Source organism: Heteronotia binoei, chromosome 2, assembly GCF_032191835.1.
Source record: "Heteronotia binoei isolate CCM8104 ecotype False Entrance Well chromosome 2, APGP_CSIRO_Hbin_v1, whole genome shotgun sequence".
NCBI classification, from domain to species: Eukaryota; Metazoa; Chordata; class Lepidosauria; order Squamata; family Gekkonidae; genus Heteronotia; species Heteronotia binoei.
This window is the reverse complement of record NC_083224.1, coordinates 82853318-82866232: the sequence shown is the minus strand read 5'-3', so window position 1 is coordinate 82866232 and position 12915 is coordinate 82853318. Positions and strand designations below refer to the sequence as shown.

Here is a 12915-nt window from a genome sequence, read left to right as displayed (position 1 = left end):
ACAATGCTGATTTCCAGTTGGCCCTATGACTGTGTTAGTTACTACCTCAATGTTTGTTCTTCTGGTCTTTGTAAGGCTTTATTCCTGTTCTGTGGCTAAACATAAAACTTTCACCTCACTCCAGTATCACCAAAACAATGAGTCTGACATCATTTTGCAAAGAAGATTTGCTATATACCTGTGCATGCATATGTAAAAAGCAGATGTTTCTTCACATATTGAGTGGGTTCATGGCTGAACACTGAAATAGATGAAACTACTAGTTCAGGCATGATCTTGCTAAATTAGATCTTCTTGCGTATATCCATGGTTTTGCTCTGCATCAAGGCAATATCCTTGACCCAGCCAAAGCATTTAAGGTTTTCCAGAAGGAAATAACAGGACAGTTGTTGCTTATACATTATTCTGAATTTGGATAGTTTTATCCAGGTAGTTCTTCTGTCACAGGGATTTCATAATTTATTTAGCCTTTTACTCCATTGTTTTGTTACTTGGAAAATACTAGTCTTACCCTGCTCCCCACTGCTATATCCATTTGCAAGTGTATGTGTTATGAAATATGATTATAGACCTGCCATGGGCATCCACTGGATAATGCTGCAGCATCAACTGATGTGAAACAACACAATTTTTATGTGTTTTTTTTTAAATTAACAAGCAAAAAATATTTTATTGGGAAAAATATTTATTTTTTATTTTATTTTAGCAAATTTATATCCCACCCTCCCTGGTGGACTCAGGGCGGCTGAAATAATGCATTACATACAAGCAAAATTTAAAAAACAGCACAGTAACATATCAGGCAAGATAATTGAATTATGCACCAAACACAGTACAAAGAGTACCTTAAAAATTATTGTAACCCAGAGAGAAAACGTTTATATATACACACACGCGCACACACACACGTACTTGCTAAAGCCATCTACAAGAGCAAAGATTTGGAAGCAAACAAGTACTCAGAGGTCTTCCAGGATTAATAAAGTTAGAGATATAATTAAACATGAAAAGAACGATTGGAAGGAAGAAGATTATGTTCTATCCTGTATTTTAACATTGGTGTCCATGATGAAATAAATTTGTTATGTCCCTTTTCGGTAAAAATATAATTTACAAAGGTGGACGTCTTGTGTATAATGAATTGCTCCCATATTTTATCATGCCATACTTTTTGGAAGGTGGTAAAGGAGATGCTATTGTGAAATGTGCTGCAGCTATAAGCAAAAATGTTAAGTCTTTGTGCACAATATTTAGATGAGACTGTGTTGTAAGCCGCCTTGAGCCACTTGTTGGAAGGGCGGGATAGAAGTCATAAAATAAATAAATAAATAAATCCCAGAAATTCAGAAGCACTAATTCAGGTGTCACAGGAAGACTTTGTGAAGTAATAGCAGATATCTGTTGCATGACATCAATCCAAAATTGATGCATGATCGGATAGTCCCACCAGCAATATAAATATGTCCCCACAGAACCACAGTTCTTCCAGCAGAGAGCCATAGATTGGAGATTCATTTGATGCAGTCGTCTAGGCAAATAGTACCATCTAGACATGATTTTGAAGAACTGGTATTGAATGTTACCTGAGGAGGTATTAACAGAAGAATTCCAGATTGTAATCAACTATCATGAGAGATATCTATATTTAAGTCCTCTTTCCGCACTGTCTGGTAGCTGAGATGTTGGCAGCAATCTGAGGTTATAAGGATTTTGTACAATTTGGCTAACATACCTTTCAGCAAAGTAGCATTATGTGTTTTAAAATTTGGAGGTTTTTGTTTTGTTAATTTACAATAACACTTTAGTTCAATGGACAGAAAGATAAAACTCTGCTTAGGCTTGCACTATTCAAGGCTGAGCACCGCTTTGATGATAGGTTGCACATTTTTTTTTTTTATAAAAAAGGAGCAAACTTCAAGGCTGCCTTTCCCATTACCACAGTGCCCTGTCCTACATGGACTACCTGCTTTTTATTTTTAAAAAAATTATTTGAAGGGTTGTCTCTTCCAGAGATAGAACACACATTCCTCCTAATATACTTATTTTAAGAGGCAAGCAAGAAGAAAATTCAGTAAATGTTAAACAACAAAATGCCCCCTCCCCCAAAGACAGGATATCACGCTGATGGCGTTGGATCTGCACTAGCACAAGTTTTTCTGTAAGAGAAGCGTGCAGACCGGGGTTTTTTATCATCTGGAAAGGCTCGCAGAGAAAAAGGTGAGACTCCACAAATGGAGGGCATCTGTGTTCTGTCTCTGGCAGCTCCAGGGAACTTGACCTTAGTTAAAAGGAAAAAGCCCTTCTGCTGAAAGCTGTCTAACTGCCTTACTGATTCCAGACCCCATTTGCTTCGTTATTATTTTTCAGAGCTCACCGCCTCTAAGATGCTAGAGTTCCAGGAAAGCATAATAACCCAGAGCCATATCCCCTGTGTCTGGGATTTTATTACAGTTTGGAGCTGTTTTACTGCTAGTTCACTTCACTCACAATAACAATAATAATAATAGTAAAAGCTCCAGCTTCATAGTTCTTGCTGGAACTGTTGCGGTGGGAGAGAGACAAGGGAACAGCCTTAGATGAGGGCTGCCTGAGCTCTTTTTCTGGGTTTTATCAGCCTTGGCTCATTCTATTTTACAGACCATTTCCTAGCAGTAAATTTTTTGGCTTGTAAGTAAAAATATCCCTTAACAGGTAGTTGGAGCTTTTTGAGAATTTAGAGAATTATGTGGGGAGTTTTATGTTTGCTTTTGCAAAACAGCCAAGTTGTGAGGTTTTTAAAAATGTTCGCATTTATTTTCAAAACTACTGTTCTCTGAAGACTATTTCCTCTTCCAATTTCTTTCTTCTTTACAGTCCCTCTCCTTGTTATTTGAGCTCCAAAAGCCACTTAGTTACCTCATCAGACCTTGATTGTTGTGATCCTGGAGCCCAAGGCACGTCTTAGCCTTCTCCCTCACCTCCTCCCTTACCTAGCCACCTCATTGAGACAGGAAAGGCTGTGATCATGGTTGTCCAGAGCTGGCTTTAGCTTTTTGCTACTTAAGGCAAAAAATATCTAAATTGCTGCTACCTTCGCACCCCTCATGTCTTAACATCTGGTGAGTTTCTGTTCATTGACTAGTAGCTGCTGCTTTAGAGCATTTGCTGTAGGAAGCCTGCATACTGTGTGTGTGACCAGTATTAGTGCAGACAATGATTCAAATCCACTAGCACCTTGGAGACCAACAAGATTTTCAGAGTACAAGTTTTTGAGAGTTAAAGCTCCCTTCATGACTTCAGACAATATTACTAAGAATACATTAAGTTGCCTCTGAAGAAGAAAAATTACACTGTTTAAGTTTGATGAATATCTTCTTAGCATCTTTTGAGGTATGCCTCTCATATAATTGGTACCACTAAATTACACATCAAAGTGGGCATATATAGATAAGCCGTTTACCATGTAGGAAAACATGAGGAAGTCTGTTCTCTTCCTAAATGTTTGTTCAAGTGTTGCTTACTTCCTGAATAAGTGCTGAAAGCTAATATTCCTTGGTTGTCTCTCTGTAATGACTGAGTTTTCTGGCCCTATGAAGACATTAGTGATCATAATACCCATACCATGACATTTTATGGCTCCTTTCTGGAGCAGGCCTCATTTTGGGCAAGATCTCACAGGAGTGCAGTTCTGGAACCTCTAAATTTTATTGTGCTCTTTCTTTCTTACCTCCCCCCCCCCCAAAAAAAAAACTTGCTTCAGGGCTCCATTGTTCAAACCCCCTATGAGAATTTTGCTGAACTCTAAGATTTGACAACCTTTCTAATATTCTCCCTCACAAAAAAAAAATGGAAAAATAACCAAAATATATAAAGCAGACTGATAGAAATCTTCATCATGCCACTATGGCCTATTTAAAAAGTACAATGGGAGTAAGGTTTTATTATGACAATTATAATTCAAGAAGCATTTAAAGGTAGATGCTGAGCTGATATAATCAGGGATGTGTGGCATATGCAAATGAGTTGTGCTAATAAACTCCAGAACCAATTTTTCTATGAAATGACCCTTGTATATGAGTATGTTTTACACAAATGGATTTTTCCTTTTCCTTTTTAAAAATTATCCATCTGTTGTGTGCATGTGCATGCATGCTGTGCACCTGTATGAGCATATTTACATGCCACTTCCATGGGTTTTTTTAAATAATGAAACAATATTAAAAAAGATTCACCTTGTACATTAAAGAAGGAAGAGTACAAATACCCCACATAATTCCTTCATTATGCAATACCCATTGGTTTACTGAGGAGCTTCAGATGATGAAATAGTTTGGTAGATAGAGTCCAAGTGCAGAAAAAATCAAAGCACATGACACCGCACACAGGTGAGAGAACATTATCATGCTTATTATGTGGCTCTGGTGGCAGTGAAAGCTCACTGTTCTATGATCATTGTGGATGAGCTTTTATCTCAAGCCTTGGAAGATGTTGACATGGAAAACATACAAGTCCACTGTGATTCCTTTGCAGTGCATTTTGCTAATAAAATTGCTTGCACTTACCATGACTTAGATACCACGGTTGGACAAGTTCAGTCTCAGGATGTGATCGGAGTGTAGTCTGGTCCTAGATGTATGGATGTCTTTCAGATAGTGCCTAATGAAGTGGGCAAGGTGCCTTGAAATGTCTGTCCCATCAGTCTTGACCCATGCCCCTCATGGCTTATTAGTATAATGCCAGGTTAGATAGCTTGACTCGGTGAGGGAGGGTATGCTTTGAAAAAGACAGTTGTGAGATCTCTCCTGAAAAAGGCATCTCTGGACTCTAATAACTGAAACAACTACTACCTAATGGCTAATATTCCAATCTTGGGCAAGCTGCTAGGTCAGGTGATGGCTACACAGCTTTAGGCAGTTGTAGAGGAGATGGATTATCTAGAGCCATTTCAGTCTAGATTCAGGCCTGATGGATTGTTCTCCATTCTGCGTAACATCTATATGAAACCTCAGAATCATCAACCAGGGATTTGGAGTGAAGTGCCACCAATGTGCAGATGACATCCATCTAAACCTAAGGCAGATGGTTCTATGGAAGACCTGAGAAGGTGCTTGGAAAAGGTAATGGGATGGATGAGAGCCAATAAACTGAAGCTCAATCCAAATAAGACTGAGGTGCTGTTGGTCAATGGAGAATTTTATCAGAGACTGCAGAGTTGGCATGTCCTAGATGGGGTTTCTCTATCCCTGAAGGAGCAGGTTCATAGCTTTGGGGTGCTACTGGCCTATGGTTGGAGGCTCAGTCTCTGTCTGTGGCACATGCTTTTTATCAGCTTCAGCTGGGTTGCTAATGATGGCCATTCTTAAAAAAATATAATCTGTCCAACAGTGATCCATGCTTTGACTACATCCAATTTTGATTACTGTAATGACCTCTATGTGGGGCTTCCTTTGAAAATGGTTTGGAATGTGGCAGCCAGGCTATTGTCAGAGGTTCGATATTTTCACCCTGTACTGAAAGAGCCACACTGGCTATTCTGTTCCTGGGGACAACTCAAAGTACTGGTTCTTAACTTTAAGGCCCTAAAGCCCTTGCTACTAGGGTGCCTGAAGGACTGTCTCCTTCCATACTATTCATCCTCCCAGTTAAGATTTGCCTCTCAAGCCTTGTTCTCTATGCCTCTGCCTTCAGAGACGCTGTGAACAATGACCAGAGATGGCATTTTCTGTGGTGGCACCTGACCTTTGGAATGGCCTCTCCTTGGAGTTTCATGTGGTGCTTACATGCCAGGCCAAAACACTTCATTTTACCCAGGCTTTTAATTAAGGGTTTTTATCTTATCAGCTTTTAAATGGTTTACTTCTGTTTTATGCATAGTTTTTAATGCCACTTAAGTCTAGTGGATTATTTTTAATATTGTGGTGATTCTGTTTTGTTGTAAGCCGCCTTGAACAGGATTCTGAAGAAGTGGCACAGAAATATCCTAAATAAATAAATACGCAAAGATAGCACAAAGAGTCAGGCTGTAGTTTCCCATTTAAAAAAAAAATGAATACCCTCAAATAAATCAACATGCAAATGAAAAATTTAAAAATACCTCAAGTACTGAAATCTTGCAGAATATATAAACAACATGTATGGTGAAGTCTGAAAAACATGAAGACAAAGTAGGGATTACAAACTATCCAAGAAGACACTAGCTATCAAATTCTGCTGTTAAGGAGAACACCATCCCAATCAGTTCTGCCAGTCACAGATTAGTGATCAGATGACCATTCGGCCATATGGGACATGTGAGGAAACATTAGTATTTAGTAAGCAAGCATTAGTACTTAGTTAGTAAGTACAATCTGGAGAAGAGGAGATTGAGGGGAGACATGATTGATCTCTTTAAATATTTGAAAGGCTGGCATTTTAGAGGAGGGTAAGGAGCTGTTCCATTTGACAGCTGAGGATAGGACCCAAAGCAGTGGGCTCAAATTACAAGCAGAAAAGTACTGGCTTTTTTACGGTCAAAGTCGGAACCAGTTGCCTAGGAAGGTGTTGAGCTCCCCTTCATTGGCAGTCTTCAAAACGCGGCTGTATGATTATTTGTCACAGATGCTTTAGGCTGATCCTGCATGGAGGAGGTGGTTGGACTAGATGGTCTGTATGGCCCCTTCCAACTCTATGACTCTATGATTCTATTTCTTACGTGAATGCATGGCAGAAAAATATCATACCATTTGGGTAGTGATACAGTTGACCAAGCAACCAAGTAGTACAAAACATACTGGTTGGTTATCTATATTCACTCAATATCTGCCTGAAGTGGGGCAAGGCTGCTTTTGTGGAAGTTCATATACAAAAGATCAACGTGTACACCTAGGCTTTCTCTGTTATCTTTCCTCAGCAGAACATATTGCATACTGTTGCCAGAGAAAGGCAATGCTGTGAATATGTACATGGATTATACGAACTTTTGGATCTGAGATTTCTGGTTTCAGACATGTGATTTCCCTGAACCCTTTAATTTGTACACTGCCTTGTAAAGACACCCCCAAAGACTGAAGATTCTCATTTACTCCCTTTCATTCTGCAGAAAAAAATTCCACAGAAAATTTTCTGTTGTTTTTTCCCCATTTTTTATTTCATAAAATTAGTAACAATAAGTGCAGTATTAGGCAAGCTCAGCAGTTTCAAAATTGTAATGTTTTCAGATAATTATCCCTAGAAATTGTGTAAGAGAGTATATGCATGTTTTATTAATTTGCAAACCAGGGATAGGCCAGTAAAAGCAAGAATCAGGTTATACCCTTCATTGGCTGCACAGATTGAATAAAAAACCAAAGCTTTCTTTTAAATGTTTCCTCTAATATGGTAGAAGGATTGCTAGGTCCGATTCAAGAAATATCTGAGGACTTTGGGGTGGAGCCAGGAGACTCTGGAGGTGGAACCAGGAGCAAGGTTGTGACAAGCATGATTGAACTCCAAAGGGAGTTCTGGCCATCACATTTAAAGGGACCACACTCCTTTTAAATGCCTTCCTTTTGTTGGAAAGAATGGAGGATTGGGGGCATCTTCTTTTGGTACTCATAGAATTGGACCCTCTGGTTCAATCTTTTTGAAACTTTGTGGGGGGGGGGGAGTTTGAGGAGAAACATCAGATACTATGCTGAAATTTTGGTGACTCTATCTCAAAAAATTCCCCCCAGTCCTAAATATACACAGATTGATCCTCCATTATACCCTATGGGACCAGTCTCCATAGGGTATAATGGAGTGCCTAGTGGACATTCACACCCTTCCTACCCCCACTTTCTGATAACCCTGAAGTGGGGGGGGGGCTCAAACTGGGGGACCCCTGTTCCCAACTGGGGATTGGCAATCCTAGTAACTGGTCAGCTGGGGAGCTAACGAATATGATGTGGTGCCCCAGATATGTTAATGGGTGAGAATAAAATTCTTTTGAAATAGATGGGTATATAACCATGTCTGTAGCATATCATGCATTGTTCTCTGACTGTGCTGAAATTATATAAGCCATCCTCAGCAGTGTTATACTTTTCTAAGGCCATTGGCTTCAGTGGATTTGGGTGAGTGTAACTACACTTAAAATGGCACAAGAGCAGTGTGTCAATGGTTTTCAGTGGCTAAATTCCCCCCTTAAATTAAACAATGAAAGGAAGCACATGCTATATAGTCTTTAATTTTTTACAAGTATTATTTCAATAAAGTAATATCCATATAAAACATTGGATTTGTTTGACTGTAGCATGAAAACCACACCTGATATACTTCCCCTAATAAAATATTCAGTTCAAGTATTTGTTGCTGTTACTGATATAAAATTAATATAAGAGGTTTACTAATATGTAAAAAACTATGCCTGTTGTTACAGAGATTATGAGTCCCAATCAAGATCAGTGTATTGTTGGGAACTGATCTCAGACATCCCATCCCCATATTCCATTTTCCCTTTATCAGATTATATGTTGGTTAATGTCTAACTGGTTCTTTACATTTCTTTTGCTAAGTATTGTAGTTAAACATGTTTTCCCCTTTGTTTTTCCCCCTCATCACAGATATTGATGAATGTCGGTTGAACAATGGTGGCTGTGATCACATCTGCAGAAACACAGTGGGCAGTTTTGAGTGCAGTTGTAAAAAGGGATATAAACTGTTGATCAATGAAAGGACCTGTCAAGGTAATATTATCTTGAGTGTTGGCACAAGAGAGTGATACAAGGATTGCCCGAGTATAAAGGCTGACGAAACATTGAATGGATCACCCACCAGAAAGACAAATGAAAAATGTCTAAACTGTTGGTAGAGAGGTGAAAGACAGACCTTGGTTGATTCCACACAGGCCCAGTGCTGGGAGGTTCCAGTGCCCCAGGCCAAAACCTCCCCCCCGCCCCCCCAAAACTGTTTTTTTACGCACACTTTGTATGCATGGCCCAATGACATCATTGGAAGTGACGTCATCAGCCACGCATGCTTGGTCCACCTGTGCTCAGCCCTCTCCTGCTACCATGCCCTCCAACTTTGCCAAGGCTTTCCAATAAGTTCTGTGAACCAGATCGAAGTACCCTCTGGGGAACATGTGGGGAGAGACGGGTCCCTAAGGTAGGCAGGTCCTAGCCCATATAAGGCTTTAAAGATAATAACCAGCACCTTGTAACAAATCTGGTATACTATTGGCAGCCACTGCAGTTTCCGCAGCCCCAGCTGTATGTGCTCCCACCTGGGGAGCCCCAGTAATAGCCTGGCCACTGCATTCTGCACTAGCTGTAGTTTCCGGGTTCGGCACAGGGGCAACCCCATGTAGAGGGCATTACAGTAGTCCAACCTCAAGGTGACCATTATGTGGATCACTGTTGCCAGGTCGCTGTGCTCCAGGAAGGGGACCAACTGCCTCACCCTAAGATGACAAAAAGCGGATTTAGCAGTGGTTGCTATCTGGGCCTCTATTGTCAGGGCAGGCTCCAGCAACACCCCCAAGCTCTTGACCTTGCACGCCATTTTCAGTGGTGCACCATCAAATGCTGGTAAGGGGATTTCCCTGCCCAGACCGCCACAACTCAGGCAAAGTACCTCTGTCTTCACTGGGTTCAACTTCAATCTACTCATCCTAAGCCATCCTGCCACAGCTTGCAACGCCAGATCCAGATTTTTTGGGACACAGTCAGGCCGACCAGTCATCAGTAGATAGAGCTGGGTTGCATCACCATATTGGTGGCAATCCAGTCCATACCTCCGGGCAATCTGGACAAGGGGGCACATGTAGATGTTAAACAACATCGGGGAGAGCACTGCCCCCTGGGGCACCCCACAGTTAAGCGGGTGCCTCTAGGACAGTTCTCCCCCAATCACCACCCTTTGTCTCTGACCATCGAGGAAAGAGGAAAGCCATTGCAAGGCCAACCCCTGAATCCCCACGTCAGCGAGGCGGTGGGTCAGTAACTGATAGTCGACCATATCGAACGCAGCCGATAGGTCTAACAGCATCAGCACCGCCGAGCCACCTCGATCCAGATGCTACTGGAGGTCATCCACCAGGGCGACCAGCACTGTCTCCGTCCCACGACCTGGGCGAAAGCCGGACTGGTGAGGGTCTAAAACAGAAGTCTCATCCAGAAAACTCTGTAACTGTAACACTACTGTCCTCTCAATAATTTTACCAGAAAGGGTAAATTCGAGAATGGCCAGTAGTGTGCCAATTCAGCCAGATCTGATGTAGCTTTTTTCAAGAGAGGGCGGACCACAGCCTCTTCATGTATACAAAAAGCAACCATGCACTAAGAACCTTCCTTCAAATCTGAAACAAGCCTGTTTCTAGATATTGATTTTGGTTTGTTTTGAAAACTGGAGTATAAAACCTGATATCTAGTAACATATTTGATAATTTCCATTGTAGACTTAAATTCAGACTGAGCTTGTTTCGGCAGGGAGGGAAGATTAGAAATATAATAAATAAATAAACAAATGTAGATCAAAGTTATAAAATAGATATAAAATAGAGGATGAATTTCTGAGTATTCAGAACTCTCCGTGGGTATTCCCCCAGACCAGTTTTGTGGAGGCCACAATAAAGTGGGGTGCAAACACTTATTCCTGTTGTTGATTCTGAGGAGTACACTGTCTCCTCTGGCAGAAAAGAATAACTGCTTTAAAAAATGTTCCTTTCATTTGTGGAAGGAGTATCTGTGCTTCATGTTGCAACAGAGCCAATTTTTTATGGTAGTACTTTACTGATTAGTCAGTATTATTTATGCTTTCATGCTGTCTCTCCTACATAAAGGACAAAAGAATTAATAAATCTCATATTATTTAATCACAACACTAAATGCAATTAAAAATGAGTGGTAGGTATACTAAAGTAAATGTTGTAAGTCCTGATAGAAAAAGAAAATTTTATACTGACTGCTTGAAAAAAATCAGAATATAATCCAATTTATGCTTTTTCTCAACATGCCTAGTAGAAACAAGAAAATAGCCTTTGTGTTCCTCTGCTGATAGCTTAGAAACAGATAACACTGTGGACAGCAACCAGATCACAATCTAGATTTGAAGTGGCAGTGTGCTCAAGTATACAGCTGTGTTTCACATCAGGTTCTTCTTCCCTCTCTGAATCAACAGCTGGAATTTCTCCCTTCTCTGCTGGCTGGGGCAGGCTCCAGTTAACATGTGATCTAGTGCAGGTGTTTTATTCTAAATGCATAAGGCCTGGCCCTAGGGAAACCAGGCGTGTATTGAGAGCTGAGGCAGGGAGCATTGCCGTATGCTTAGACTATGACCTCTTTCATCTCCATCCAGGTTCTGCTTTCATGGTTTTTTTTTAATGAGACTGTGGCAATTAACTTAATGAAACCACTGACATAAACATGAAGCCAATCAGCTGACTGTGCCTTGCAGATACAGTTAAATCTCCTGTAGAGAAAAATAGATGGCTAGGCATCTCCCTTGGCAAAGACTCAGCTAGGATGGCATATATTCTGCTGGGGGGGGGGGCTATTTATGAGCATCTCAGGGCATCTGTGGGGTCAGGAAGCTTGCAGATACTTTGTCTATTCTCAGACTTTTTTTCTCTTCTGCCTTTATGACTTCTTGTACCAGCTCTGGGATTCAACATTTTGTTTGCTTGATGGAAATGCATTGGAAAGTAGCATGTGAATGCTAATATTGTCCCACATATACATGATCAAACTCTTGTATAATGTATTAATAAACCAAAAATAATAGCCATATTCCTCCCTAGTCCCAATTCTATACTTATAATCGCTAACTCAAATTAAAATCTTTATTTTCCTTGCAAGCATGCATTGCTTATGGAAAAAACAGGGTCTCCTATCTTTCCTTAATGTCTTGATTTTGAGCATGACCCAATGGTTAAAGGGTAACAGATATGCAATAAATGATATTATTTGTGCTTGATTGTAATTCTTAGGTATTAAGGGAGAAGGATGTCAGCTAGGGCTTTTTTTCTTGCTTCTCTTAGCATGGCAGTATACATGACCATTTTCTTCCTCTGACCTTTGACAATGGATACAGTTGCAGAATTTCTGGCTTTTGAAAAAAGTAATCCAGACTTCAAGGAGGTGCTGCTGCATACTTGCTTGAATGTGTTTCATGCTCTCTTTTCCTGTTCCCAGATATTGATGAATGCTCCTTTGACAGAACCTGCGACCACATCTGCATAAATACACCAGGGAGCTTCCAGTGCCTGTGTCACAAAGGCTACACATTATATGGGCTCACCCACTGTGGAGGTAACAGTGTGGGTCATTGGGAAGGAATTGGGATTTGGACTGTCTTTAATTTCCTTAATTTTAACCCTGCTACATTTCCCATCTGTTCTTTTTCTGTTCCAGGTTGGAGCCTTGGAGCTCCCAGACTTCCAATTTAGATTTGCTGAGATCATGGAGGAGACTGCATCTGTAGAGACTGACAGTACAATCCTAGCACAGTCTTCCCCTTCTAAGCCCATTGCCTTCAATAGACTTAGAAGGGTGTAACTGTTTAGGACTGTGCTGTTGGTTTCATTACAGAGCAGAGGCTTTGAAGAAGTCTGCATAGCCATTGATTTCTTTGCTGAGCTCAAAGCAAGATTCACCTTATGATATTATTAGCAGCTCACACTTAGGGCCAAACTAAATGTCATTTTAGAGAAGTATTCAGCCATTTAAAAATGCCGCAAAGGCCAGGCAATCTTGTTTCCCCTCTGTGTACCTTTTCAAATGCCAAAACAGCTAGAGAAAGCCCTCAGTGCACAAGATATCAATATGATCATGACCTGAATGGAATAAAGAAAAGGACTGTCCTTTTGGTAGGTGAAATAATTTTTCTTTTCCAAGGCAGAACAAAGGTCTTTTTGATGTGCTTTATCACTGCTAGGATTTAGAAAGCTGCTTCTTGATAGGCACAAATTTCTAAATGCAGTTTCTTATATCTTCAGAA

The 12915-nt window shown here is 40.5% G+C and overlaps 1 protein-coding gene across 7 annotated transcripts in view; it reads left to right on the top strand.

Moving 5' to 3' along the window:
• SCUBE3 (signal peptide, CUB domain and EGF like domain containing 3) overlaps positions 1–12915 on the top strand; it is a 262129-nt gene that overhangs the window by 211504 nt on the left and 37710 nt on the right. For all 7 annotated transcript variants that reach the window (XM_060231458.1, XM_060231454.1, XM_060231452.1 and 4 more), the window contains 2 exons: positions 8541–8663; positions 12111–12227. In XM_060231458.1, the coding sequence (XP_060087441.1) occupies positions 8541–8663; positions 12111–12227 (240 nt within the window). The remainder of the gene's footprint in view (positions 1–8540; positions 8664–12110; positions 12228–12915) is intronic.